General features: G+C 44.0%; 1 protein-coding gene across 1 annotated transcript; it reads right to left on the bottom strand.

The window, feature by feature from the left end:
- Positions 1 to 908: 908 nt before the first annotated feature.
- b4galt1l (DP-Gal:betaGlcNAc beta 1,4- galactosyltransferase, polypeptide 1, like) lies at positions 909 to 26,375 on the bottom strand. Its single transcript, XM_041989575.1, has 6 exons — positions 25,653 to 26,375; positions 23,573 to 23,808; positions 19,089 to 19,276; positions 4,105 to 4,227; positions 3,339 to 3,443; positions 909 to 2,598 (listed from the first exon to the last, which is right to left on the bottom strand). Exons 1-6 carry the CDS (start codon positions 25,906 to 25,908, stop codon positions 2,469 to 2,471), a joined length of 1,038 nt encoding a protein of 345 aa, XP_041845509.1. The 5' UTR covers positions 25,909 to 26,375; the 3' UTR covers positions 909 to 2,468.
- Positions 26,376 to 26,591: the final 216 nt, after the last annotated feature.

Raw genomic sequence — 26,591 nt, 5'->3', positions numbered from 1 at the left:
TTGTCACCTCCCGCCTGGATTACTGCAACTCTCTCCTCTTTGGCCTCTCACAAAAATCCCTTCAGAAACTCCAAATGGTTCAGAACTCTGCTGCCCGCATCATCACCCGAACTCCTTCCTTTCGTCACATCACTCCCATCCTACAAGAACTCCACTGGCTTCCCATCAAGTACAGGATAGAATACAAGATCCTCCTCCATACATACAAATCCATACATAAACTCTCACCCCCTTACCTCTCAGATCTTCTCCACATAGTCACCCCTTCCAGATGTCTTCGCTCCTCCTCTTCTATCCAAAAAAAAGGATTCTGCCTTTGATGTCAGTATCTGGTTTCAATATCAAAATTCTCACAATAATCTCATAAATATGACATCTACTTCAGAATTCTGACCTAAATCTCGGAATTCTGAGATCAAAATTAAAATTCTGATTTTGATCTCTAAACTCGGACATCAAACTCACAATTCTGACTTTGATCATAGAATTTTTAATGTTTTCTGACTAGTTAGAAAACTACTTTTAAACTGACTTCAAAGTGGTGATACTGGTTATCCATGCAGATCTGGAAGGACATTTCTGTCCTCCAGTGACATGTCAATCAGATTAAGTGGTGTCCAATGAGATTTCAGAGGTGGGTGCCATCGTTCTAGCTCCGCCCCTGCCTGGAAGCATTTTGATGAAACCGTATTCTGATGAATGTTTGTTGATAAAACTAAAGTGTCTGCACACTGAACGTGTTTGGTTATCTCACTTTGGAGATGGGGATCATCTCGCTCTGTGATGAAGATGATAATTGGTGAGTTTCCATCAGGTGATGTCACCTGGTGGACATGATGATGTCATGCAGAGAATACCCTGAATGCAGAGTGAGACCCTAGATGAAAAGTAACAACAGGACTCTGATCCAAGTTCAGTTCTTTTATTTATCATCACCACACACTGGTTCCCTTCACCAGTTCACCAGTTTATCCAGTCCAGCATCACACCGGTTCAATTTAAGGCACTTTACAGGTGATTGTTTCACACACACAAGTTTTGGTCTGCTGTACACAAACAAACATACATGTACCAACAAACAGCCAAAACACACACATACACACACTGATCACTATCTGCTGTCAATAATCCGACAAGCTCGTCCAGCTGTAAGGTGACCTCATTCACAGGATCAATAAAGTCTTTGGTACCAACAGCTGCAGTAAGGACACTTAGATAATCAATAATCAGTCAGTTACTACATTTTCCTGATCAAGTTCTTGATTATTTGGTTGAATTGATCAAGCAGCTTTTACTGCCTCCACAAATGGATCAATCGATTAATCAGCACATTCATTAATAATCACAGGTGATCAAACAGCTGATCACTGATCAGAACTGATTTTCAATCACTGTAACAGGATAGAGTTTAGACCTGGTCCTGATCTGGATCTTGTCCGCAGGTTCTCACTTTAACTGGTTCTGGTACAGTCCCTGACCCGGTTCTTGTAAAATCCCTGATCTGGTTAACTGAAACTAATAAGCTTGAGCTGGTTGTTTCCATGGTAACCACTGCCTCACAACTTCCTCTGGAGGTGGAGTTTGTTCAGTTGTCATGGAGACTAACACATCCAGATTTGTCCTTTGGTTTAACCATCAGCTGTGGGTCTACTCAAGTGTTCATGTAGGGGGCGGAGCCAGCAACAGCTGACTGATCACAACTATTGAACTGAAGCAATCGGATCAATAATCAGATTAATGATCTGATCCATGTTCCGATGTTCACTAGTTATAATCAAGCTTACACTAACACGAGGGTTGTCATCGAAACAGTCCATTCCCACACCTGCCTTCTGTAGAACCAAACAGTTGCGGGGTGCGGTCCAGGACAAGTTCCGATCCACCTCACTCAAGACTGCTCCAACTTCCACAGTGGACCAGAACCAGGACCAGTACCAGGACTGGGGCCAGGAACGTCTTCAGGCCCGAGTCGGTCCCACTCTGTGCATGACACTCGGTGCTGTGAGATGAGGCTGAAAACCAGGTTCGGTCCAACATTCAGAACTCTCCAGGTCAGAACCAGGTTACGTCCAATCAGCTCGTCAGACAGTTCGGCCAGCTCTGACAGGATTGGTCAGAAATCCAAGAGCTGCTGGTACCAAACCTCTTGTTCCCAACTGAACCAGAACCAGATCTAAGCCCCCTCCACCTGTTTACCCACCACCCCCAACACCACCACAACTGAAGAACCTATCCTGCAGGCCCGGTCCGATTCATCCTAATTTTTAAATAAAGCAACTGACTGGTTCCAGCTCACCAATCAGAACAGAGTTGGCCCACTAAAAAAAAAAACCCATAAAAGATCAGTCTGTGCAAAAACCAGCAGGTCCGGTCCAAGCAGACCAGAACCAGAACTTAAAGCTTCAAGTGTCAGAGGCAGCATGTGGTTTGTACTGCATGGTTCCAGCTCCGGTTCTACCGGGACCACTTTAAGGCTTCCCCACATTCACTGTGATCTTGGTGTACAGGTCCAGTTTCTCCACAGAGACCAGCTGGTAGGTCAGAGTGTTGAGCCCATCTTTGTCCATCGTATCCCTGGTGTGAGCGATCCGGTCAAACCTGGAACCAGAACAAACAGAGCCATCAGAACAGAACCACAACATCCACACACAGATGAGTCCTGCTGGGTCCAGGTTCCCTCCACGGTCCGGTTCTGCACAGGTTTTGACGTTCCATTATCTCAGCGATTCTCAGCTTTCATTCAAATGTGTCACAGGTCAGAACCAAAACCTGATCAGAACAATGAACCGGGTCGAGACGCCACTGGTGACCTGTTACCACAGCTGAGTTCTGGAGAGTTCTAATGAACAAAGACCGGAGAAAAGAGCAGCTCAGAACCAGAACCTGAAGCTGAGACCTGGTTCTTTACAACCCCATCAGAGAACTGGTTACTTGCGGTTCCCAGAAGCTCCAGGTTGGGTGGAAGGGCGGTTTTAGTTCAGGTCCGGTCTCGTGGACCCCGGTACCAGTCTCTGGTACTGGCTTCTATGATGAGCGTATTTCTAACCGTTTCCGTCCTGGTTTACTCATCTAAACCGGTTTAACTGATGATGTGATCACAGATTTGATCATTTTCACTTTTATCCACAACTTGTTTTTTTCTAGGCGTTTCTATTCCACTTCAGTGTGATTTTATTTGCTCGTTAAGCATTTAGTTTTGCAGTCTGCTTAAAAAGGTGCTTTCTAAATGAAGCCTGACGGACTGATTGACTGATGGTTGGCTGACTGGTTTGTGATCTACTCTTGTTACCAGAGGTGTGTGTGTGTCTGTGTGTGTGAAGGTGTGTGTGTGTGTGTACCTCTGAGGGTTGGGATCGTTCTGTCTGTCCCGGTCGTGTCTGATCATGCGACACTTCCCGACCTCCCCGTCGGGTCTGGAGATGGACATCCCTCTGAAGGACAACCTGTGGAGACATCAGCAGAGTGATGAAGACTGCTGCTCGTCACCACAGCTAGAAGTTGTGTGTGAAACTGAAAAACAACAAAGACTCCGGGAGTTTTCAGAACATCACGCTTTCTCTTTTTCTCTGCTAAACTGCTGCTATGGTCCAATGTGGTCCAGTCTACAGGGTTCAAACCCTGTATGACTCAGATCCGGTCCGTTCACCTGAACTGTCATCAAGGTTTTAGCTTAGCTTCCCATCCAACCAGAACCCGCCCCTGGTTCTGAACTAACCCCTTCAAACCTCAAAAACAAAGACCTAAGAGCCATCCTGTAGAGGTTCTTATCCAGGTCAGTTATGTTTAAATGAGTGGAACCAGGCTGTGATTCATGGATGTGGAACACAGAGAACTGCAGAGTGTTTCTGTGGCCACAAGGTGGCGCCACATGACCTGAAGACAGTGATACTGTTCAGAAGATCATCAAGTCAACCTGTAGGCCCAGGATCTTCAGGCTCCGGTTCTCAAGGACCACCTTCTTGCAGGGTTTAGATGCTTCTGAACAAAGACCTGTTAACCTGACTCAGCAGGACAACATCTAAAACCTGCAGGACGATGGAAGTCTGGGACCAGAACTGAAGATCCCTGCTGCAGGATGATGACGGTGATGATGGTCAGCCGAACCTGTTGTAGATGTCGTCATCCTCGCCCCCCCAGCCCCAGTAGTTGTTGGGGAAGCCGTTGATCTTCAGGTACTGGTCTTTACTCATCGAGGACACGCCTCCAAAGTACTGATTGTACGGTAACCTAGAGGAGGAGAAAAATTCTGGATCAGGATCAGGTTAAGATTCAGGTACCGAAACAGACCAGAATATTTACAGCTCTAATGTCAATATGAGCAGTTTTTTTATTATCACTGTGATCACTTTAGTAACTGATGAGGCAGTTTGAAGGCATAGTTATTCAGTTTTATTCATACATCATGTAAGAGGAAACTATCAGAATGCATGAAAACGTGGACTAAGTTGTATTAAAACTGCGCAAAAAGTCATTTCTGACAGAGTTCCTCTAGACTGGTAAACAACATTAGCATTAACTAAGCCTGGCCATTCGCCTGGTCTGTTTACATTTGTGAGGAGAAAAACCTGTGGAATCACACATTAAACACATTAAACTTTATCACAGCTCCATGTTCTGCAGGACCAGAACCTTCAGGTTCCATATGAGGGATTTAAACCTGAGTGCTCCTAGACAGACACTGTTCTGGTAGCGGCTCGTTTCTGGAGACTCAGAACCTTTCTGAGGCCCGTATGACGAAGCTGGATTTTCTCTTCTCGGGATAACGTTGGGATATTCTACAAAGCTGGTTCACTTCTTACCGCGGTCTATCACCATGGTAGCTTATGCTGAACGACTGACCTGCTCTGGAGCAGGTTATGTTGTGGATAAGAGATCAACGAGTTTAAAAGCTCCACCTCCTGACCAATCAGTTCTCTTAGAAAATGTCCGGCCCATTTTGTTGACCTTGGTGTGCGAATCATGAGGCGCGCTCAGGAGAGAGAGTTTTTAGGGATAGGTGCATCCTTCTGATTCGGAAATAAAACAACATCACTGACTGCTTTGAAGCATGTTTTTGTCCTTGTTCTTGACTTGTTCTCAAGTCTGTTTAGCGCCACTCGTGTTGCATCTGAAATAATGAAGTTATCAATAATGCTCACACATGGCGGAACTACAGAAACAAATAATTGAGCCATCAGGAATTAATATTCAAACACGCTCACATGGGTATGCTGAGCCTCGAAACTCGTTGGAAACTAAAGGCACAGAGAGCGCAGACTTCCGCCAAGACATTGGATTTGTTTTATGTTTTTATTTTTTGCAGATGATTGTGGACATTATTTTTTTTTAGTTACAAGCTCAAATGACAAAATTTTTTCCATCTCCCCACAGTAAAGAATCCTCTAAAAGATTCTTGGATCAAGACAGTGATCCGGATCACCCCCAAAATCTAATCACTAATCATATCCAATCCGTCCATAACTTTTTTGAGCGATGTTGCTGACACAGACAGACTAAACGTGAGGAAGTGCTCTGACCAAAACATCTGGACCATAATAAAGTGAAGTGATCCGAGTGCTGTCCTTTTACATTGTAATTAATATTGTATAATCTGTCTGCAGTTTCCTGCCAGCGTTCCTTCCTGGCTGTACACTTCGTTGTACAGGCCTCAGGTGAACCTGCTCGCATTCAGACCGGTTTAACCAGAACCAAGGTAAACAAGCCTTCTGGAGGGTTGGTCCTGATGGGTAAGTCATCAGGCTCCATTACAATCTAAGGTGTCACAAAATAATCCATATATTCAGACCACCAAAACGGATGTTCGAATCAGCTTACTAGTCTACTGACATTTATATCAGTTGCCAGGCAACATAACAGTGCAGCAACATCCAGCTTTTACGTTAGCTGATCCAAACTTTGTTTTCCATAACTTCCTGAATAAATCGAAACTGATTCTGAATGGATCAGAGAAGCAGAACAGAATGAGTTCCGACTGTACTCAGGTTCTGTGATCTGACAGGAAGTGTGCGTGTGTGTGTGTCTGTGTGTGTGTGTGGACAGGAAACAAGAAGTGAGAGCTCTGCCTGTTTCAAGGTTCATCTCTTCCTCTGTGGTGTCTGTGTCAGCACTTCCTGTTCTCTCTGACAGGAAGCAGACGGAGAGACTCGCCCACGTTCCCTCTTCTAGACCACATATGGAGCAGCTGAAGCTCTTCCATGCTCTTATCTGTCTTTTGGAAAATCTGTTGCAGGTTCAGGTTGTAGTAGCAGCCCTGAAGGAACCTGGAGAAGAGCTGGGTGAACCTGGAGGAACCAGGAAGAACCTGGACGAGATCTTGAGAAACCTGGAGGAGGCCTGGTGGATCAGTTTCCTATTTCCTGGCGTTCCCCTGAAATCCCAGCTTCATGGAAGCATGACAATTTTTCAGACGTGTCTTTCAGAACTGGTGTTCCTTTGTTGTCCATCGTCAGTCCATAGGAGACATGTGAAAGGAGGACAAACACCTGTGAGGTGGTAAACAAAGGAAGCAGGTTGGTCTGAACCAGCGGAGCTGATCCTCATATTTGACAAGGACGTCTATTTTCACTGATCAGGTCCAAACTGTTTTAGAGAGATCTCAGAACAGAACCCGGATCAGTCTGAGACTCGGATCAGGTGATGTGGAACATGTCAGAAAGTTTAAACCTGGATGGATGCTGGAGGATCTGGCAGCTCCAGGGTCTGCTCACTGCTCCGTATTGAGGTTCCTCAGAACTACATTCCACAACGATGTGTAAGGAACTCTAGTTCAGTGTTTCGCAAACTTTTTTCAACATTGAACCCACTGGGAAATATTTTTTTTCAGGAAGAACCACCTAAAGGGGGGGGGGGTGGGGGGTGGGGGGGGGGGGGGGGGGGTGGGGGGGGGGGTCAATCTCATGTTAGGTCAGGGGCCACACGGCAGTTCAATATTAACCAGGTCAGATTAGTAAAATAACATAATGACCTTTAAATATAGAAAACTCCTCGCTTTTCCCTTTACTTTAGCCCAAAGAAGTACAAGAACTTTATCAAATGTTCATATTTAATAAACTATCCTTTTAGAATACGCTGTGAACCTGAAATTTCTGGAGAAAAATAAGTGAAGTTTTAACTATATTTAGCCTATCACTGACATTGGGGCGCTGCGTTAAATGTTAAAAAAAAAATAAACAAAATTCAACAATTTCCAAATCAGATCAACTCACATATTATCCCCAGTAGAACATAAAACAACATGTCAGGTGATGAAACTGAGACATTTCACCATGTGATGGAAAATATGAGCTGAATGTGATGCAGTAACACATCTGGAAAAAAGTAGTTCCAGGGTGATGTTCGGCATGGTGTAAAAAGTAGTTCCAGGTTGATGTTCAGCACGGTGTAAAAAGTAGTTCCAGGGTGATGTTCAGCACGGTGTAAAAAGTAGTTCCAGGGTGGTGTTCAGCACGGTGTAAAAAGTAGTTCCAGGGTGATGTTCTGCACGGTGTAAAAAGTAGTTCCAGGGTGATGTTCAGCACGGTGTAAAAAGTAGTTCCAGGGTGGTGTTCAGCACGGTGTAAAAAGTAGTTCCAGGGTGATGTTCTGCACGGTGTAAAAAGTAGTTTCAGGGTGATGTTCAGCATGGTGTAAAAAGTAGTTCCAGGTTGATGTTCAGCATGGTATAAAAAGTAGTTCCAGGGTGATGTTCGGCATGGTGTAAAAAGTAGTTCCAGGTTGATGTTCAGCACGGTGTAAAAAGTAGTTCCAGGGTGATGTTCTGCACGGTGTAAAAAGTAGTTCCAGGGTGATGTTCTGCACGGTGTAAACAGTAGTTCCAGGGTGGTGTTCTGCACGGTGTAAAAAGTAGTTCCAGGGTGGTGTTCTGCACAGTGTAAAAAGTAGTTCCATGGTGATGTTCAGCACGGTGTAAAAAGTAGTTCCAGGGTGGTGTTCTGCACGGTGTAAAAAGTAGTTCCAGGGTGATGTTCTGCACGGTGTAAAAAGTAGTTCCAGGGTGATGTTCTGCACGGTGTAAACAGTAGTTCCAGGGTGGTGTTCAGCATGGTGTAAAAAGTAGTTCCAGGGTGATGTTCAGCATGGTGTAAAATGTAGTTCCAGGGTGATGTTCAGCATGGTGTAAAAAGTAGTTCCAGGGTGATGTTCTGCACGGTGTAAAAAGTAGTTCCATGGTGATGTTCTGCATGGTGTAAACAGTAGTTCCAGGGTGGTGTTCAGCATGGTGTAAAAAGTAGTTCCAGGGTGATGTTCACCATGGTGTAAAAAGTAGTTCCAGGGTGATGTTCAGCATGGTGTAAAAAGTAGTTCCAGGGTGGTGTTCAGCATGGTGTAAAAAGTAGTTCCAGGGTGGTGTTCAGCATGGTGTAGCATCTCTTCTTCTAACATGTCTGGAAACGTCTGGGAAGTGAGGAGACCAGTTGCTGTAGTTTTAGGAGAGGAATGTTGTCCCATTCTGGTCTGATGCAGGATTCTAGCTGCTCTACAGTCCTGGACCTTGGTTGCTGGATTCCTGCTTCCATGATGCTCCAGATGTTGTGTATTGGTGAAAGGTCTGGACTGCAGGCAGGCCAGTTCAGCAGCCGGACTCTTCTCCTGTGAAGCCATGCTGCTGTGATGGATGCAGGATGTGGTTCAGCATCGTCTTGCTGAAATCTGCAAGGCCTTCCCTGAAAGAGACGTTGTCTGGATGGGAGCAGATGTTGCTCTAAAACCTCCATGTACTTTTCAGCATTGATGGAGCTTCACAGATGTGGAAGCTGCCCACGCCATAGACACTAATGCAGCCCCATCCCATCAGAAATGCAGCTTTTCACCTGTCCACTGATAACAAGCTGGATGCTCCCTCTCCTCTTTAGTCTTTAGGACACGCCGTCCATGCTTTCCACAAACTAGTTCACATCTTCATCCAGGTTTACACTTTGCCTCAGACCATTTAAATGAGCTTTGGTCCAGAGAAGACGGAAAAAGCTGGTTCTGGCTGAGAGGACCCAAGATCACAAGCATCCAGTTTAACCTTTAATTTTGTCCCAGCGCACATAGATTCCTCCTGAATCTTTTGATGATAATATACACTGTAGATGGTGGGATCTTCAAAGCCTTCAGTTTGACATTGAGGAACATTTTTATAAAATTTTTAGATCCAGTGTGTCTCAGATTGGTGTCCATCTTTACATCTCAGAGACTCTGAAACGCTTCGTTTGTAGCCAGTCACGTTACTGACCTGCTGCCAGCTAACCTGATTAGTTATCAAATACTTTCCCAGATTTTTGTTGCTCCTGGTCCAACTTTTTCCAGGCGTGTTGCTGCTACCAGATTCACAATCAGCTTGTATTTTAAGGTCTAGGCCTGTCCGGATGTGCTGCCATGGTGTGGGTTGGTGCTTGTCGTGTTCTATTGCTTCTTTTTCTTCTTCCTGTTCCTCTTGGTCGCTGAGTGGCAAGCGACCGGCTACTGCTTCTGTCCATGCTAACACCAATGGAGAGTCCCGGCGCTCCCAGAGGTCGTCCTCAGCAAAGCGTCGGCAGCTTCTCAGAGACACAGTGAGCGAACACTCTGGAGCACGGCATTGCTCTGCCCAGGAACGTTCATCTGCGGGGGCTACAAGCATGTTTTCCTCTGCGCCCACTGCGGGGATCTCCACAAGGAGGACCGCCGGCTCCTCTTCCGTGGCGCCTACAGCAAGAACCTCCGGGGCGAATACAGCGTCCTCCTTGGCTGCGCCTGCCTCTGCTGCATCCCCTGCAGAGGGGATATTCACCGTGACGACCGCCTGCCCCTCTCCCCTGGTGCCTGCAGCAAGAACCTCCACCCAGAGACCGCGTCCTCCTTTTCTGCCGTTGCTCCAGGGCCTCCAGAACGTCGCCTTCAGTTGCTGACCGGAATGTGTCAGCTGTCAAAACCGGGTCAAATGGCCAAAGCCCAGACGCTTTCATCGTGGGATCATCTATGGTCAGGCATATTAGAGTCAACAGGTGCCGCACATTCTGTTATCCAGGTGCACTCCTTAAGGACGCTACTGACCCCACCCACATGCTCTCCCATCCCCACCCTTCTGTTTCCACATTTATTGTCCATACAAACGACATGAAACTACAGCAGTCAGAGACCCTTAAAAACACTTCATCCACCTCATCCACAGCATTAAACATTTAAACAAACAATGCATAATTTCCGGACCACTGCCTTCTCCCCGTTTTAGAGATGTCACTTTCAGTCGCCTCCAGCAGCTCCATATCTGGCTTAAAGGTTTCTGCAACTCCATCAACATTCCATATGTCGACAACTTCTCATCCTCTACAATAGACCACACCTCTTTAAATCAGATGGCATTCCTCCAAATCAAACAGGATCACAACTCTTTTCCATGAAAATTGAACTCACACTCCGTTCCTGCAAATCATTCTCTGATTGACATCACAGTCAGAATATATCCCCAGTCCAACCCGACCTTATTCACCATCATATACCAGTACTCGTCACCAATAAGAATTACAAACACCCTCAGTCACAAATCTCTATCATTCCATGTCTTCCCATAGCCCCTACAATTTCCAGATCTGTTACTCATCAAAAGAACTCACTTATGACTTTTAACATGGCACTTCTAAATGTCCGCTCTCTTTTAAACAAATCTTTTATAATTAATGATCTTATTTCAGATAATAAAATTGACTGTCTCTTTTTAACTGAAACCTGGCATGATGCTGATGCTCCAGCTGTCCTCACTGAGGCTTCTCCCCCAAATTTTAATTTTGTATTTTCAGTCAGGGGAGGCAGAAGAGGGGGTAGTACTGCATCAATAGCTCGAGGATCAATTTTAGCAAAAATACTGTTTGATAATTACTCGTCATTTGAATATCATGCTTTTGTTTTTAGCAACCCACCTATTTTATCTGTGACTGTTTAGACTACCCAAGCCTCCCTCCTGCTTTATACAAGAATTTTCTGACTTTTTAATTGTAATACACTCAAAATACAGTAAAATTTTAATAACTGGTTATTTTAACCTACACATTGACAACAGATCTGATGCTCTTGCAGGGGAGTTTTTTTAATATTTTAAACTGTCTAGATTTCAAACAATTCTAATTTAGAGCTAGACAATCTTGATAACTACTGACCTGTATCCAACTTACCGTTTTTAAGTAAAATTATTGAAAAATTCGTCTTTATGCAATAACATGAGTTTTTACATAAACATAATATATTAGAAAAATATCAATCTGGTTTTAGGACAAACCACAGTACCGAGACACCCTTTTAAAAATTGTTAATGATCTTAGATCTAACTTAGACTCAGAAACTTTCTGTCTTGGTTCTACTGGATCTTAGTGCCGCCTTTGATACAGTTGATCACCAGAATTTACTGGACAGACTCAGAAGTCTGGTGGGCCTCTCAGGTACTGTTCTTAAATGGTTTTACTCCTATCTCAAAGATCGAAAATTCTTTCTAAGTATGGATACATGCTCCTCAAAAATCCATGAAGTCAAGTGTGGGGTTCCCCAGGGATCAATTTTAGGCCCGATACTTTTTAATTTGTACATGTTACCTCTTGAGGATGTCATCAGGAAACACGGCATTGATTTTCACAGCTATGCTGATGACACACAGCTTTACATCGCTGTGTCTCCTGATGACCTGGAGCCAGTTAACGTCCTTTTAAACTGTCTTTTAGATATAAAGTCATGGATGGCAGAGAACTTCTTACAGCTCAATAAGGACTAAATTGAAGTTTTAATTATCGGTCCCGAGGGCAAAAGAGAGATTATTTGATCAAAATTACAAAACTTTAAATATTCTCAGTGTGTGAGAAACCTGGGTGTCCTCCTCGACTGAGCTGGATTTTACCATCTTAAAAAAAAGGATCGCCAAAATCGCCCTTTTCTCTCTCTCGCCAGCACTGAGGTGCTGATTGTTTTATTTCTAGTAGATTAAAATACTGCAATGCCCTGCCCTCTGGTCTTCCCAAAAAGTCCATCTCTAACCTACAATTACTCCAGAACTCAGCAGCACAAGTTCTGACCAGAATCAGAGGGAACCCATCACACCAGTTTTACAATCCCCGCCTGTTTCAGGATTGATTTTAAGGTCCTTTTAATCTTTTAGAGATGTCTTAAAGGTCTTGGACCTTCCTATTTATAAGACTTGCTTTTGAATTATGAACCCTCACCAAGATCCTCTGGTACCAGAACCAAAACATAGGATGAGGCCTTGGTCTACCACTTCAGGCTTGGACTGTGGACCAGCCTGCCAGAGAACCTCAGGCTGCAGAGACTGTTGCCATTTTTAAAAACAGGCTCAAGGTGGGACCGCAAGGAAGATGGCAGTAGGAGAGTTACTCACGACCATCGGTTAATTATGTAAATTTGGAGACATACACTCCGTTCTTAGTCCGAAGATTGAGTTTCTGCGTTAAAAGTAATTATCAACACCGATTTCTGACCATCCGACCAAAAACCTACAGCTCCCCGGCGAAATGTCGAACAACAACAAAGCTAACTTTTTCAAAGGTGCAGCGACGAGAAGTAAGCTAACCTCAAAGACCAGTCCAGTACCTGAGACCACCTCGCCGATGACAGCATGTGAAGACGACCCAAAACATGGAGGAGTGTTTGATGACAAAACACTGTTTGAGGAAATACGGAAAATGAGTGCCACTCTTCATGTAGTGGCAACGGATGTCGTCTCAATCAAGGAGACAACAAAGGAGCTTAAAGATACAGTGGAGAGCATAAAAGTGAGGCTTGGAGAGGCAGAACAAGGCCTATCGGACGTGGAAGACGTAAACACGCGAATGGAGAAAAGCATGGAGAAGTATGATAAGATGCTGGAAACACTGGAAACGCGTGGAAGACCTGGAAAACCGCGGCAGGCGAAATAATGTAAGAGTGGTCGGACTGAAGGAGGGTAAGGAGGAGACAGGCAAAGTTACTCAGTATGTGGAAAAGATCATCTCTTAGGGGTTTGGACTATCTGGCAACGAGTTTGAAATTGAACGTGCCCACCGCGCTTTTACACCCATACCGGGCCCGAACCAACCACCAAGGACCATACTGGTGCGCTGTCTACGTTCATCGGCACGAGACAAGGTGCTGCAGGTGGCTAAAGAAAGACGTGGGATCGACTGGGAGGATGGTAAGCTGTCCTTTTACGAGGATGTGTCCAGAGAGCTGGCGGAAAAAAGAAAAGCATTCATCCCAGTGAAGAGATGTCTGCATGAGCTGAATGTGAGACACAGGCTGGTCTACCCTGCGACGCTCATCTTCACGGACACAGCTGATTTAGTTCAGGTTAAATGGGGGGCGGGGTCGGGGTTAGTTAGAAGCACCAGGTTCTGGATGTCTTTAACAGGGGTTATGTTTGTTGTGTTTTTCGTGTGTTATCTTGGCACTAAGACAGTATGTATGAGAAGGCCTAACGTTTCGAACAACCTCTTGAATATTTGTTTAGATATTATTGAAACCATGGTGAGAGAACTGAGGTCAAACACTATTAACATAACTGGAAGGGATGACTAACAAATATATTAACATAATATCGTGGAACATAAATGGATGTGGGAACCCCATAAAAAGGAGGAAGGTTTTGACATATTTGAAATCTAAAAATACAGACATAATATTTATTCAGGAATCGCATATAATGGGGGATGAAGAGGCAGGGAAACTTAAAAGAGGCTGGGTATGGAAGGTTTTTCATAGCTCATCCTCTAGCAAACAGAATGGGGTGATGATTCTCATTAATAAAAATCTAAATTTTATCATGCTGAAACAACACAATGATAAGGATGGTAGAATTATTTGTATTGAAGCCCTGATCAATGGAATCAGAACAGTACTATGTAATATATATGCTCCAAATAAGGAGGAACCTGATTTCTTTCATGAAGTTAATAGGATGATAGGAAACACGCAGGGCCAGGTCGTATTGGCAGGGGATTTCAATCAGGTAATGGAAAGACTTATTGATAAGAGTAAGCCCAGTGGAAAATCATCACCCAGGGATAGAGCTGCAATTCATATGCTGATAGAGGACTTGAGTCTAGTGGACATATGGAGACTGGTGAACCCACGTGAGAGGGAATACACTTTTTACTCCCATTGTCACAAATCCCATTCGAGGATTGATTTTTGTCTTTTGTCTAGCTCGTTGATAGACTCGGTAGTGGATTGTCAGATTGGGGCTATTGCCCTCAGTGACCATGCTGCAGTGGAGTTACATAATTACCTGAGCACAGACAATGTGAAAAGAGGACGTTGGAGGCTTAACACCGCGTGGATACAAGACGAGTCATTTAGCAACAACATGTTATCAGAGGATCTTAAATCCTTTTTTGAAATTAATATTGGCTCCACAGAAACAATCTCCTCAGTCTGGGAAGCATCTAAGGCTTATATAAGAGGAAAAATATTGCTCATGCCTCAAAAATGAAAAAGGAGAGGGTGAAGAAAGAAAACACACTAGACAAGGAGATTCGTAAATTAGAGAAAGAATTGGCAAGTCACTACTCAGATAATCTATACAAAACACTCTGTAATATGAAATATCAACTACATGATATATATAATAAAAAGGCTGAGTATGCTCTATTTAGGCTAAAAACCACTTTCTATGAAGGGGGTGAAAAAAGTGGCAGATTATTAGCAAGACAATTAAGACAACAGGAAAATTCTAACAACATTCCAATAATTAAAAAGGATAGTGGGGTAGTAACCTCATCGAAAGAAATTAATCAGGTTTTTAAAAAATTTTATGAAAATCTCTACACATCCTCTTGTGCTTCTAACACAGAAGACACAGAGGCATTCTTCTCTGGTATTCGTCTGCCGGGTTTATCTAACGAGCAAAAAGACATGCTAGATGCTCCAATAACAGAGGAAGAGATTAGGACTACTATTTCATCCATGAAAACCGGGAGGTCACCTGGTTTGGATGGCTTCCCGGTTGAATATTACAAGAAATATATTGATATCTTGACCCCCATACTGCATAAAGTGTACATGGAGGCACCCTGGCGTCACGTTTAGAAAAAATACTTCCAGATGTCATACATGGAGATCAAGTAGGTTTTATTAAAAAAAGATCCTCGGTTGATAACATGAGAAGGCTTGTACATTTGATTCATATGAATTGCTCTAACCCAGTACCAGTGGCAGCTTGTCTCTAGAAGCTGAGAAGGCTTTTGACCGGGTGGAGTGGGGGTTCCTCTTGTCAACTCTTTCAAAATTTGGGTTGGGTCCTGGCTTCTGTAAATGAGTGACGATACTTTATTCTAGCCTAAGAGCAGCTGTTCTAACAAACGGGCTGATATCTGATTTTTTCTGTCTCTCCAGGGGGAGAAGACAGGGATGTGCTCTCTCCCCACTGCTCTTTACTATGGTTCCTGAACCATTAGCTGTAGCGATCAGAGCTGATATGAGGATTAAAGGTGTGCAAGCGGGGGGCAGAGAGCACAAGTTACTTATGTATGCTGATGATATCTTAGCAGTGTTGGAAGACCCAGGGAACTCCCTGCCGGGGTTGCTTGAATGTATAGAATCATATTCTAAATTATCAGGGTATAAAATAAACTGAGTCAGAGTGTATGCCAATATCACATACATGTCACTCTGGGGTTATCACTTCATATGGCTTCAAGTTCCTATCTTCTGGTATGAAATATCTAGGTATTCAACTAAATCCAAATCTGGCTGACATAATGACCTCAAATATGCAACCACTCCTCCAGAAAATTAAAATGAACCTGGATAAGTGGGGAAAATTGAAGCTAACATTATGGGGGAAAATTAATATAATTAAAATGGTGGTTGCACCACAATTCAATTATGTCTCCATGATGTTACCAGTCAATATAGCACCACAATTATTTAAACATTATGATAAAACTGTTAAAGACTTTTTATGGGATAAAAAAAGACCAAAGATTAATATTAAAAAGATGTGGGCACCGAAGGAAATAGGAGGTATGGGTCTACCTAATGTAAGATTATATAATCTGTCATTTGAAATGTCTAGATTAATTAAACATTGGAAGGGGATGGACCAAGAGCTGAGTTGGATCAAATTGAAAGAGAACTGACTAGCCTGTTTGAACCTCTGGAAGTTCTCTCACATGGCATAACAACTCCTGGACATAATTATTTTTCAAATCCAGTGCTGTCTTACTCCAAAACAGTTTGGAGAGAAATTCACAAGGTATATAATATCTCACACTTAAGACAACCTTATGCCTCTTTATGGCACAATCCAGCCATGCGTATTGGGAAGAAACCTGTCTACTGGAGACAATGGCTTGTAAGGGGGATACGTAAACTGAGCGACTTGAATGTAGGTGGAGTGTTCATGTCCTTTGCTGATATCATGCAAAAATATGATCTGGAATATAAAGGTAATTTTTGGAAATATTTACAAATAAGAGACAGTATCACAAAGGGTAAATTTTGTCACAGTAAGAATACATTGATGGAAGTTCTGGACCTACCCAGTATAACACACAGAGCAGCCATATTTTACAGAATATTTAATGGTATACGAGAAAATATGTGTAACAATTTGAGGATCATCTGGCAGAAAGACCTAGGGTGTGATCTGAGTGAGGAGGACTGGTTACATGAGAGAGGCAAAGGGGAAATTTATTCAGTATAAGAAACTCATAGATTCTATTTCACCCCCTCAAAATTACATAGAATGGGCTTAATAGGAAATAACCTATGTTGGAAATGTCAGAGTGAAACAGGGACATTCATACATGTGATCTGGGGATGTAAGCTAGTGTACCCATTTTGGGAGAAAGTACTGGAACGTATGAGTGCAAGGCTGGGTGTGACGGTACCTGTATCACCAAGACTGTGTTTATTAGGGGACCACACAGAAATGCCAAACATATCTAAATATGACCGAGGGGCTCTAAAAGTTGGGATAATCACAGCTGCTAGAACAATTTTAAGAGTATGGAAGAGTACAACCGCCCCAGATGTTAAAAAATGGATGGGATTGATGTCAGAAGTTGCATCATATGAATGCATGTTGGCCAGAATTAACAATGAAGAGAAACATTTTAAGAGGACCTGGGAACGTTTCTTTTTGTGAACAGGGTGTATGTGTATATATGAAAAATTGTAGCGGTGACATTGATTAATGTATGTTTTGGTGGTTTCAAGAGGAAAACAAGGAAATGTCAATCTACAGGAGGCCTTTATATATATGTATGGTGGTATGCTGGATACTTTGTCTGTTATGGTGTCAGTATTTGTGTTCGAGTTTGATTGGAGGTTTATGTGTGTTCGAATAAAAACTTCAATAACAAAAAAAAACAGGCTCAAGACCTTTCTTTTTAGCTTAGCTTATAGCTGAATTTTACTTGATTCTGTTTAGATTTTGGACTTTATTTAATTATATATTTTTCTACTTTTTTTAAATACCACTTATTTATGCCATTTTGTTTTTTACCCAATTAGTTTATATAATTATATATATATAATTTCATTTCACTTTATTTGATAATTTTTCTGAACTCCTTTATCTGTATTTTTATTCTTGTGGCTCTTATCAGTTCTCATAGTTTCTAAGTTTATTTAATCTTGTTTCTACTATTTATCTCCAGTGTTTTCCTTTTGAAGATCCTTCACACCGGTAGCTCTACCTGCTCTGTCTGCGGGGTTGTTGCCATGGTGACGGTCCTTGTCTGAGTGGCTGGGGGGTCCTGCACTGCAGCCCTGTGGCTGGGCCTGGGCGGCACCCTCTGTGGTCGTGGGTGACTGGCTTCCAGTTTGACTGGATCCCCAAGTTTTACTTGCATTACTTACTTGCATCCAGTTCAGAGACAGAAACTTGGTACAGAGTGGGGTCTGGGCGGGTGGGGGAGGGGACATGCACTTTGTTTGTATGTGTGTGAGTGTGTACAATTGTGTGTGAAAGAGACGACTATGAGGTGTGTTTTAATTTCCTCTTATATACTGTGTGAAGGCTTTTAAATTTAGTTTTGAATATGCATAATTTGTTTTATTATGTAAAGCACATTGTGTTGCTTTGTGCATGAAAAGGGCTCTATAAATAAAATTTGATTTGATATGGTTTTACAAAGACAGCTGAAGTTTACCCACAGCTTTGTTCTGATAATACCTGCCTCTAGCGCCTCATTCTTTAGCCTGGATTAGCTCCTAAGGACTTGACGTTGAAATTAACCAGGATCCAGGAACCTGTTCTGATCTTTCACCTGCTCTCTCATTTATCCACCACTGCATCCTACAGTGAAATTCAGAAATCATCTGTATTTATCAAATGTGCAGAGGTCAGTCGCAGCATGTTGGTCAGTAATCAGCTGTTGATATGTCCCACATGTTCTAAATCTCCTGCTCGTACCTGTTCGTGGCCGTTTACGTTCAGAAGCATCCTCTGTTTTTCAGATATGGTCGCAACACGTCACAAGTGTTTTCTATCTTTAAAAAAGATATAAAAAATGTTTTTTTTTTTTTTTTTATCTTTAAAGACAAAGACAACTAAAACAACCAACAACAGATGAGAGGAAAGAACCCAACAGACTTTTTGAACATTATAATTTTAAATTTTCCTGATGTTTAATTGTTAAAGAGAAATACATTTTTGTCATCCAGACAGATGATGTAATGCAGCTCAGTGATGGGAGAGAACATCCAACCTGTCTCCAGCTGCGTGGAGCAGTTTTGATCCAGTCAAATGAAAAATACGTGATGTAAATACCTCAACCGATTCGATCGGAATGAATTCACACAGATCGAGAAGAGTGCTTCAGACATTTTCACGCATGGATCAGTGGGAAAAAACAACAGTGCCTACATCCTTTAGGACGCTTTCTGTGCTGGTTGTTGTTTCTGCACATGCTTCAACACTCCTTGAATACACACAGATCTGTGTGCAAGTACGCTTGATAAATGAGGCTGTTTTTTGTTCTGTGTTGTTCAGCTCTGACACACCTGGTTTTCCTAACAAAAGAACCATGAAAGACTCTTTTGTCCGGAGGTAAAAATCAGGTCACATGACTCCTGGCCTAAAGGTACCAGAACAAAGAGCATAACACGTCGAACAACAGCCAGCTGGAGAGGTTTGAACTCACCTGTAGCCAAACTTATCCATGGACACGGACAGGTGGCGCGGCTGCTGGAAGCACCTGTAGATGTTCCGGTCGTCCATGGGGATCAGGTCCACGTCACTGAACACGAAGCAGTCGTAGTCATACTCCTTCAGAGCCTCCACATAGCCCACATTCAGAAGTTTGGCCCGGTTGAAGGTCTCATCCCCCTCCTGTCACTCACACACACACACACACACACACGAATCAGGACGAGGATGCAGCAGCTAACAAACTCTTCAGTTTCTAAATCCACAGATCAGGGAGACGTTCTGGATCAGGGAGACGTTTCTGGATCAGGGAGACGTTTCTGGGTCAGGGAGACGTTTCTGGATCAGGGAGACGTTTCTGGATCAGGGAGATGTTCCTGGGTCAGTGAGGCGTTCTGGATCAGGAGACGTTTCTGGGTCAGGGAGACGTTCCTGGGTCAGTGAGGCGTTCTGGATCAGGAGACGTTTCTGGGTCAGGGAGACATTTCTGGGTCAGGGAGACATTTCTGGGTCAGGGAGACATTTCTGGGTCAGTGAGGCGTTCTGGATCAGGAGGCGTTTCTGGATCAGGGAGACATTTCTGGGTCAGGGAGAAGTTCTGGATCAGGGAGACATTTCTGGGTCAGGGAGACATTTCTGGGTCAGGGAGACGTTCTGGATCAGGGAGACATTTCTGGGTCAGGGAGACGTTTCTGGGTCAGGGAGACGTTTCTGGATCAGGGAGACGTTTCTGGATCAGGAGACATTTCTGGATCAGGGAGACGTTTCTGGATCAGGGAGACGTTCTGGATCAGGAGACATTTCTGGATCAGGGAGACGTTTCTGGGTCAGTGAGACATTTCTGGGTCAGGGAGATGTTTCTGGATCAGGGAGATGTTTCTGGATCAGGGAGACGTTCTGGATCAGGAGACGTTTCTGGATCAGGGAGACGTTTCTGGATCAGGGAGACGTTCTGGATCAGGAGATGTTTCTGGATCAGGGAGATGTTTCTGGATCAGGGAGACGTTTCTGGATCAGGGAGATGTTTCTGGATCAGGGAGATGTTTCTGGGTCAGGGAGACATTTCTGGGTCAGGGAGAAGTTCTGGATCAGGGAGACATTTCTGGGTCAGGGAGACATTTCTGGGTCAGGGAGACGTTCTGGATCAGGAGGCGTTTCTGGATCAGGGAGACATTTCTGGGTCAGGGAGACGTTTCTGGGTCAGGGAGACGTTTCTGGATCAGGGAGACGTTCTGGATCAGGAGACGTTTCTGGATCAGGGAAATGTTTCTGGATCAGGGAAATGTTTCTGGATCAGGGAGACGTTCTGGATCAGGAGACATTTCTGGATCAGGGAGACGTTTCTGGGTCAGGGAGACATTTCTGGGTCAGGGAGATGTTTCTGGATCAGGGAGACGTTTCTGGATCAGGGAGACGTTCTGGATCAGGAGACGTTTCTGGATCAGGGAGACGTTTCTGGATCAGGGAGACGTTCTGGATCAGGAGATGTTTCTGGATCAGGGAGATGTTTCTGGATCAGGGAGACGTTCTGGATCAGGGAGATGTTTCTGGATCAGGGAGATGTTTCTGGATCAGGGAGACGTTCTGGATCAGGAGACGTGTCTGGGTCAGGAGACGTTTCTGGGTCAGGGAGACGTTCTGGGTCTGGGAGACGTTCTGGATCAGGAGACGTTTCTGGGTCAGGAGACGTTTCTGGGTCAGGGAGACGTTCTGGGTCAGGGAGACTTTTGTGTCCTGATGTTTCTTCTTCATGTGTTCTAAAACAGCAGGCTTGAACTGAACATGTCTAAAGTCAGAAGCATCTCCACCCTGACTGACTGGTTTACTACCCCAGTGCATGCTGGGAGGATTCAAACACAGCTGCCCCATGACATGACGGCTCTCCGCTGAGAACACGAACCCTTGGAGGGATGTGAAAGTTGCTTCAGCAGCAGGTAAACTCTGGAGACCTGAACCACTCAGCAGGTTTAACATATCCAAACAAAATCAACTCGAGTGGCTTGTTATTTATTTACTTATTTTGTTTCAGAAACTTTTTTTTATTTCAAAGGAAACCAAGTGTTCCTCCTCCATCCTCAGGTTTCCACATCAGGTACTCAGCAGTAAACAGATCCTGGTTGCTTGGCAACCAACACCTGCAGTGAGCCAGTGTGTCTGTTTACTTCACAGCTGATGAATCTTGCTGTAAACAGCTTCACGACTCTATATGTGTGTGCATAAAGAGCAAAATCAAACTTAGTAAAGACTGTCTCACCTGAAGCTTCTCGCAACCACCTGAGGGGGTCACTTTGACAGGAGATCAAAGACTTTTTGGATCACCACGGTAACTGATGCTGGTTTAAATCATTTCCAGACTTTTCCCACCTTTAAAGTGACTTCTGACCTGAACAATTTAACTGGAAATCAAACTGATCTGTTGGATCAACCCCAAGCTGGATGCATAAGTTTGGACACCCAGATCAGAAACTCAGTCAGTTTCTAAATTTAAAACTTCATCCTTCTGTTTAGGACAAGGTGATAAGATCCCTTGGTCACACATTCTAAAAACTCTGTCCTTCTGACCAGCTTTGATGGTACACGGGTATTCCATGTGTACGTTCCTGCAGCATCCCGAGGCTTTTTTTCCATCCTTCTCATCACCAGGAGAACAGCATCGCCACAGTGAAGCATGGCGATGGCCAGAACTCGGCGGCACAAGTTCTGACGAAGACCAGAGGGCAGGAACATGTCACACCAGGTTTAAAATCGTGTGTTTCAGGATATTAAGCTTCTTTTAGTAGTTTATAAATGTCTTAATGGTCTTGGGCCCTCTTTTTATCTGACCTTCTTTTAAGTCCTGAGTAATGTTTACTAACTTTGTTGTTTTTAAATTTGCTGTGCGAATAAACTGGCCTTGTTCAGATCAGAGGTCACATCACAGGAACCTGGAATTATTTTAATATATTTATTTGTCTATATTTTCATGAATTTTTTTATTACAGGTTTATTCAATCTAACACGGGTGTGAGGACTTCTACCCACGGTAGGTCAGCAAAATAAAGCTGATCTCAGGTTATTATGGGATGGAGTTAGGCTCCATTTTAGTCTGAGTGCCCTCAGACAAGAACCTGTTTCCTCAGGAGAGGCTCTGGGTCTGGCTGATGAGACGGTTCTCTCCTCGGGGGGTGTTCAGGTGTCAGAAACACAAAAACAAGCAGCAGAAAGAAAAAAAGAGAAGAAGAAGAAGCAGAATTACCAGAGCGACCCTTCAGCAGGGGGTGGGGCAACGTGGCTCCAGATACCACAGCCATTGGTCAGAAACACCTGGCATGCAGAGGGGGAGGGGCAGTGAGAGGAGCAGAGAGAAAAAAAAAGGAGGAAGCAAAGACAAGAGAAGAAGAACAACTGTGAGTCACAAACAGCAGAAGAAGAACAAACACTCACACGTGTCAGTAAGTACATGCAGGTGTTTCCTGTCTGTGTCTCTAAGGTCCTGAGAAGCAGAAACCCCAACACACACATCATCTGGATTCCTGTAGTCTGAAGGTGTGTGTACATGACAGATAAGAGCTGACATACACACATACCGTCTGCCATCTTATTTTCTTCCTGTCACAGCAAACAATCCTCTTCCTCCTCCTGAATAATCCATGTCAGGAGCTGCTGTGTTCAGGTGTAAAATGACCCACTACAGCACTGACTAACCAAGTCTTAATACATTACAGCCTAACATCTTCCATATCAGGATGGGAAACAGGAGTTTAGGCTGAGGAATGTCACATGACTGAAGATCAGAGGCAGCAGGTCTGATGGATCCTCATCAGAACCCGGGCCTCAACATTACTGAAGCAGTGTGGGATCATCTGGACAGAGACCAGAACAAAAGGCAGAAACATCCAAAGAAGAGTTTTGGAAAGTAAGTCCTTCGAGGAGCCTGGAGAAATACTCCTGAAGACTGCTAAAGAAATGACAGAAAGCTTCTCTAAGAGCTCAGACAGAGAAGAAGAATAAGGCTGCTCAGTCCAAATATTCACTTTCAGATCCTTAGAACTGGACCGACTCTGGTTCTGACCCAGATAATAGATTTAGATTTATATTGGAACATGTTTCAGGAAACCAGCTGTTTCCTTTTGTCTTGGAGAAGAAAAAGAGACTGGATCAGAGTCCAGTGGACGTCATCCTCACTGTGTCAAAACCAACCCGGTTCTGGTCCAGCTCATGTGGATCAGGCAGTTTAGAACCCTCAGGTCCTCCAGTGGTACCAGAAACATAACCACAGAGGTCAAGACGTTCCGGACCAATTCCAGTTCAGTCAAGGACACATGCACGTTTGTGTGTGTGTTCTGGACTTTTGCCGTCAAACACACACAGCCTGAGTGTCAGTGATCATGCAACATATCAGATTCATTATGCCATTTCCATGGTAACAGTTTTTTCATGCTTTGACAGGTTTATCAGAACACCAAGCCCCGCCCCCCTCCTGGTGACATCACAGCTCACCTGGTTGATGATGTAGACTCCGTAGTCCAGCTGCTGTCTCTGCAGGATCGGGTGGAGGTAGTGGAGCCAAAACTTCAGGTGTTCGTCCCGATTACGGAACGGGATGATGATGGCCACCTTCTGGAGCGCCTCACAGTCTTTGGGTTGGTACCGACCCCCCAGCTGGACGTTGGGGTTGTCCTTTTTAATCTGGTCCAGGCTCACGTGGGTGTTAAACTCAACCCGCAGAGGACCCACTGGGGACCCAGACAGGTGGACAGGTCAACACACAGACAGGTGGACAGGTCAACACACAGACAGGTGGACAGATAATACACAGAAAGGTGGACAGGTAACACACAGACAGGTGGACAGGTAACACACAGACAGGTGGACAGATCAACACACAGACAGGTGGACAGGTAACACACAGACAGGTGGACAGGTCAACACACAGACAGGTGGACAGGTAACACACAGACAGGTGGACAGGTAACACACAGACAGGTGGACAGATCAACACACAGACAGGTGGACAGGTAACACACAGACAGGTGGACAGGTCAACACACAGACAGGTGGACAGGTCAACACACAGACAGGTGGACAGATAATACACAGAAAGGTGGACAGGTAACACACAGACAGGTGGACAGATAATACACAGAAAGGTGGACAGGTAACACACAGACAGGTGGACAGGTCAACACACAGACAGGTGGACAGGTAACACACAGACAGGTGGACAGGTAACACACAGACAGGTGGACAGATCAACACACAGACAGGTGGACAGGTAACACACAGACAGGTGGACAGGTCAACACACAGACAGGTGGACAGGTAACACACAGACAGGTGGACAGGTCAACACACAGACAGGTGGACAGGTAACACACAGACAGGTGGACAGGTTTTAAGGCTCTTTTTTGCTTGACGCAAAAGACGGAGAAGCAGATGGACGACCAGCTTCATCCGTCTCCTGAGTCGATTCCGTTCGTAACTGGTCCGTTTTCACGGAGCTTAGCTATCCGGCGCTTGATGCAGGAGACGAAGTGACAGCAGCAGAAATCGCGACCAGCGAAAGAAACAAAGCAGAGAAGAAGACTATGACGATGAGCACAACTGTAGAAATTGCACGAGCTTTTAAAGAAAGATGTGTGTGTTTAGGGCGTGTTGGACGGTTGTAAAAGAGACTTTATAGCGATGCATTACGGACGCCAAACGGTGTCCCACTGACGTCGGATTGCGGGAGTGAACTCTGAACTTGTGGAAGAACTGAGTCAACCATGGCAACGTAAAAGTCGCGTGGAAGTATGAGGACAGCGATGTACCACATAAGAAACATTTAATGTGGATATGTTCATTTCTTTACAGTAGTCTTGACTACTGTAATTGAGTTTTACCAGGTCTCTAAAACCTAAGACAAATGTCCCATCCATCCATATTTGAATTAAGATGGGGTTATTCTCTTTTTCTTGCATTTGTACAGACAATGATGATGACGATAATGATTATGATGTATGTTCTCTGTTTCAACTTGTTCTGTTTCTATTTATTTTATACCTTTTTGTTTGTAACCAACTTTTTATTTTTTCTCCTGCATTCTGCTGTAATATTTTTAATATTTTATGTAAAATACTTGAAATGTAACGTACAAATAATCCTGCCTTGCCTTAACTGGAATTAAAAGGGGATAAAACTTAGATTAAACCAAGAATGAACCGGGATTCAACTGGCTTAATTTTACATTAAATTGTGAATAAAATGGGATTAAATTTAGATTTAACTAGATATTAATTGGAATTAAAGTGGGAATAAGCTGGGACTAGACATCATTGACCTGCTGCAACTACTGTTTTTTTTTTATTATTATTTTTTCAGTTCAAAACCCCAAAACCTGCTGACCAGAACCAACCCATGTGGACTTTCTTTAAAAAGGTGAAACAAAAAAAGAAAGAAAAGAACTGGAAACACTACAAGCAGCAGCAGAACCACTGGCTCATGTCACGTTCAAGTCATGTTCCAGGTTTAGGACGGTAGGCTGACGTGCGCACACACACACACAAACAAACAAACAAACACGCGCGCCCAGTCTTACCCAGTAGGGGTGACGTCTCCGGACATTTCTCCAGCTTGATCTCTGTCGCCTGCTCCGCCTGCTCCGCGGGCTCCACCGCGGCCTCCTGCCGCTTCGTGTCATTTCTAGTTGAATGCTGGCTCCGGAAGCCGAACGGGGAGTCCATGGAGCGGACGTAAAAGACAAAAATGACGGCGATGTGAAGGAAGCAGAGGACCACCACCAGCTTGCAGATCCGGTTGAGGACGTTGAAGTTCACAGACGAGTCTCCGGTCATCCTGGCCGAGCGGCTCCGGGAGAAACGAGCTAAACCTGCAAATCTGGCTTCAACAAGGGCGATAAACTTCGGCTGTTTCCCCCGGTTCTCCACAGACCGACTGTTAGCTGCTCTCACGATCCATCTTAGTCAATTTCGGGTGAAAAGTTAAAAAATTTCTGGGTCATATGACCCAGATAGAACTGAGGGCTGAAGCCGAGCAGAAGTTGGGGCTCTGTCACATTCAGATAAGAGCGAATAAAGTTAGTTTCCGCTATGTTTACAGTAGGAGGAGTTCACGGGGTACAGTCAGCAGGAAGGAACTCCGTGTCTCCGTTAAACGGTTCCGACTAAAACAACAAAAAACATGAAAAGTTCCCAAAACTCCGTCAGACAGTTTGTTAAAACAACGACTCGAGACACATAGAAGACAGTGGACAAACTTTTCATTTCTCCACCGAGGACACCAATACGTGCGGTGACGAAATTAGACACGACACTTCCGGTCTGGGATATCAAAATAAAACATGTTGCAAAAAGAAAAAACGAACCCCTCTTCACGGTTTTTTACTTTAACCTTACTATTTCAGTGAATATAATTGATATAGTAAAAATGTGAAGGTAAACCTGCCTGAATCATCTCAGTGTTTCTTATTATAGTATGATTTATTGTATATTACTTTAGTGTACTGTAATGAGAAAGG

The sequence above is a fragment of the Melanotaenia boesemani genome, chromosome 7 (genome assembly GCF_017639745.1).
Source record: "Melanotaenia boesemani isolate fMelBoe1 chromosome 7, fMelBoe1.pri, whole genome shotgun sequence".
NCBI lineage: Eukaryota > Metazoa > Chordata > Actinopteri > Atheriniformes > Melanotaeniidae > Melanotaenia > Melanotaenia boesemani.
This window is presented reverse-complemented; position numbering and strand designations above follow the sequence as displayed.

Coding starts and splice junctions, on each gene's coding strand:
- b4galt1l (XM_041989575.1), bottom strand. CDS start 25,908: ATGACCGGAGACTCGTCTGTGAACTTCAACGTCCTCAACCGGATCTGC. Junction 3,444..4,104: donor GATGACGACATCTACAACAG/GTTCGGCTGACC, acceptor ATGTCTCCACAG/GTTGTCCTTCAGAGGGATGT. Junction 2,599..3,338: donor AACGATCCCAACCCTCAGAG/GTACACACACAC, acceptor TTCTGGTTCCAG/GTTTGACCGGATCGCTCACA.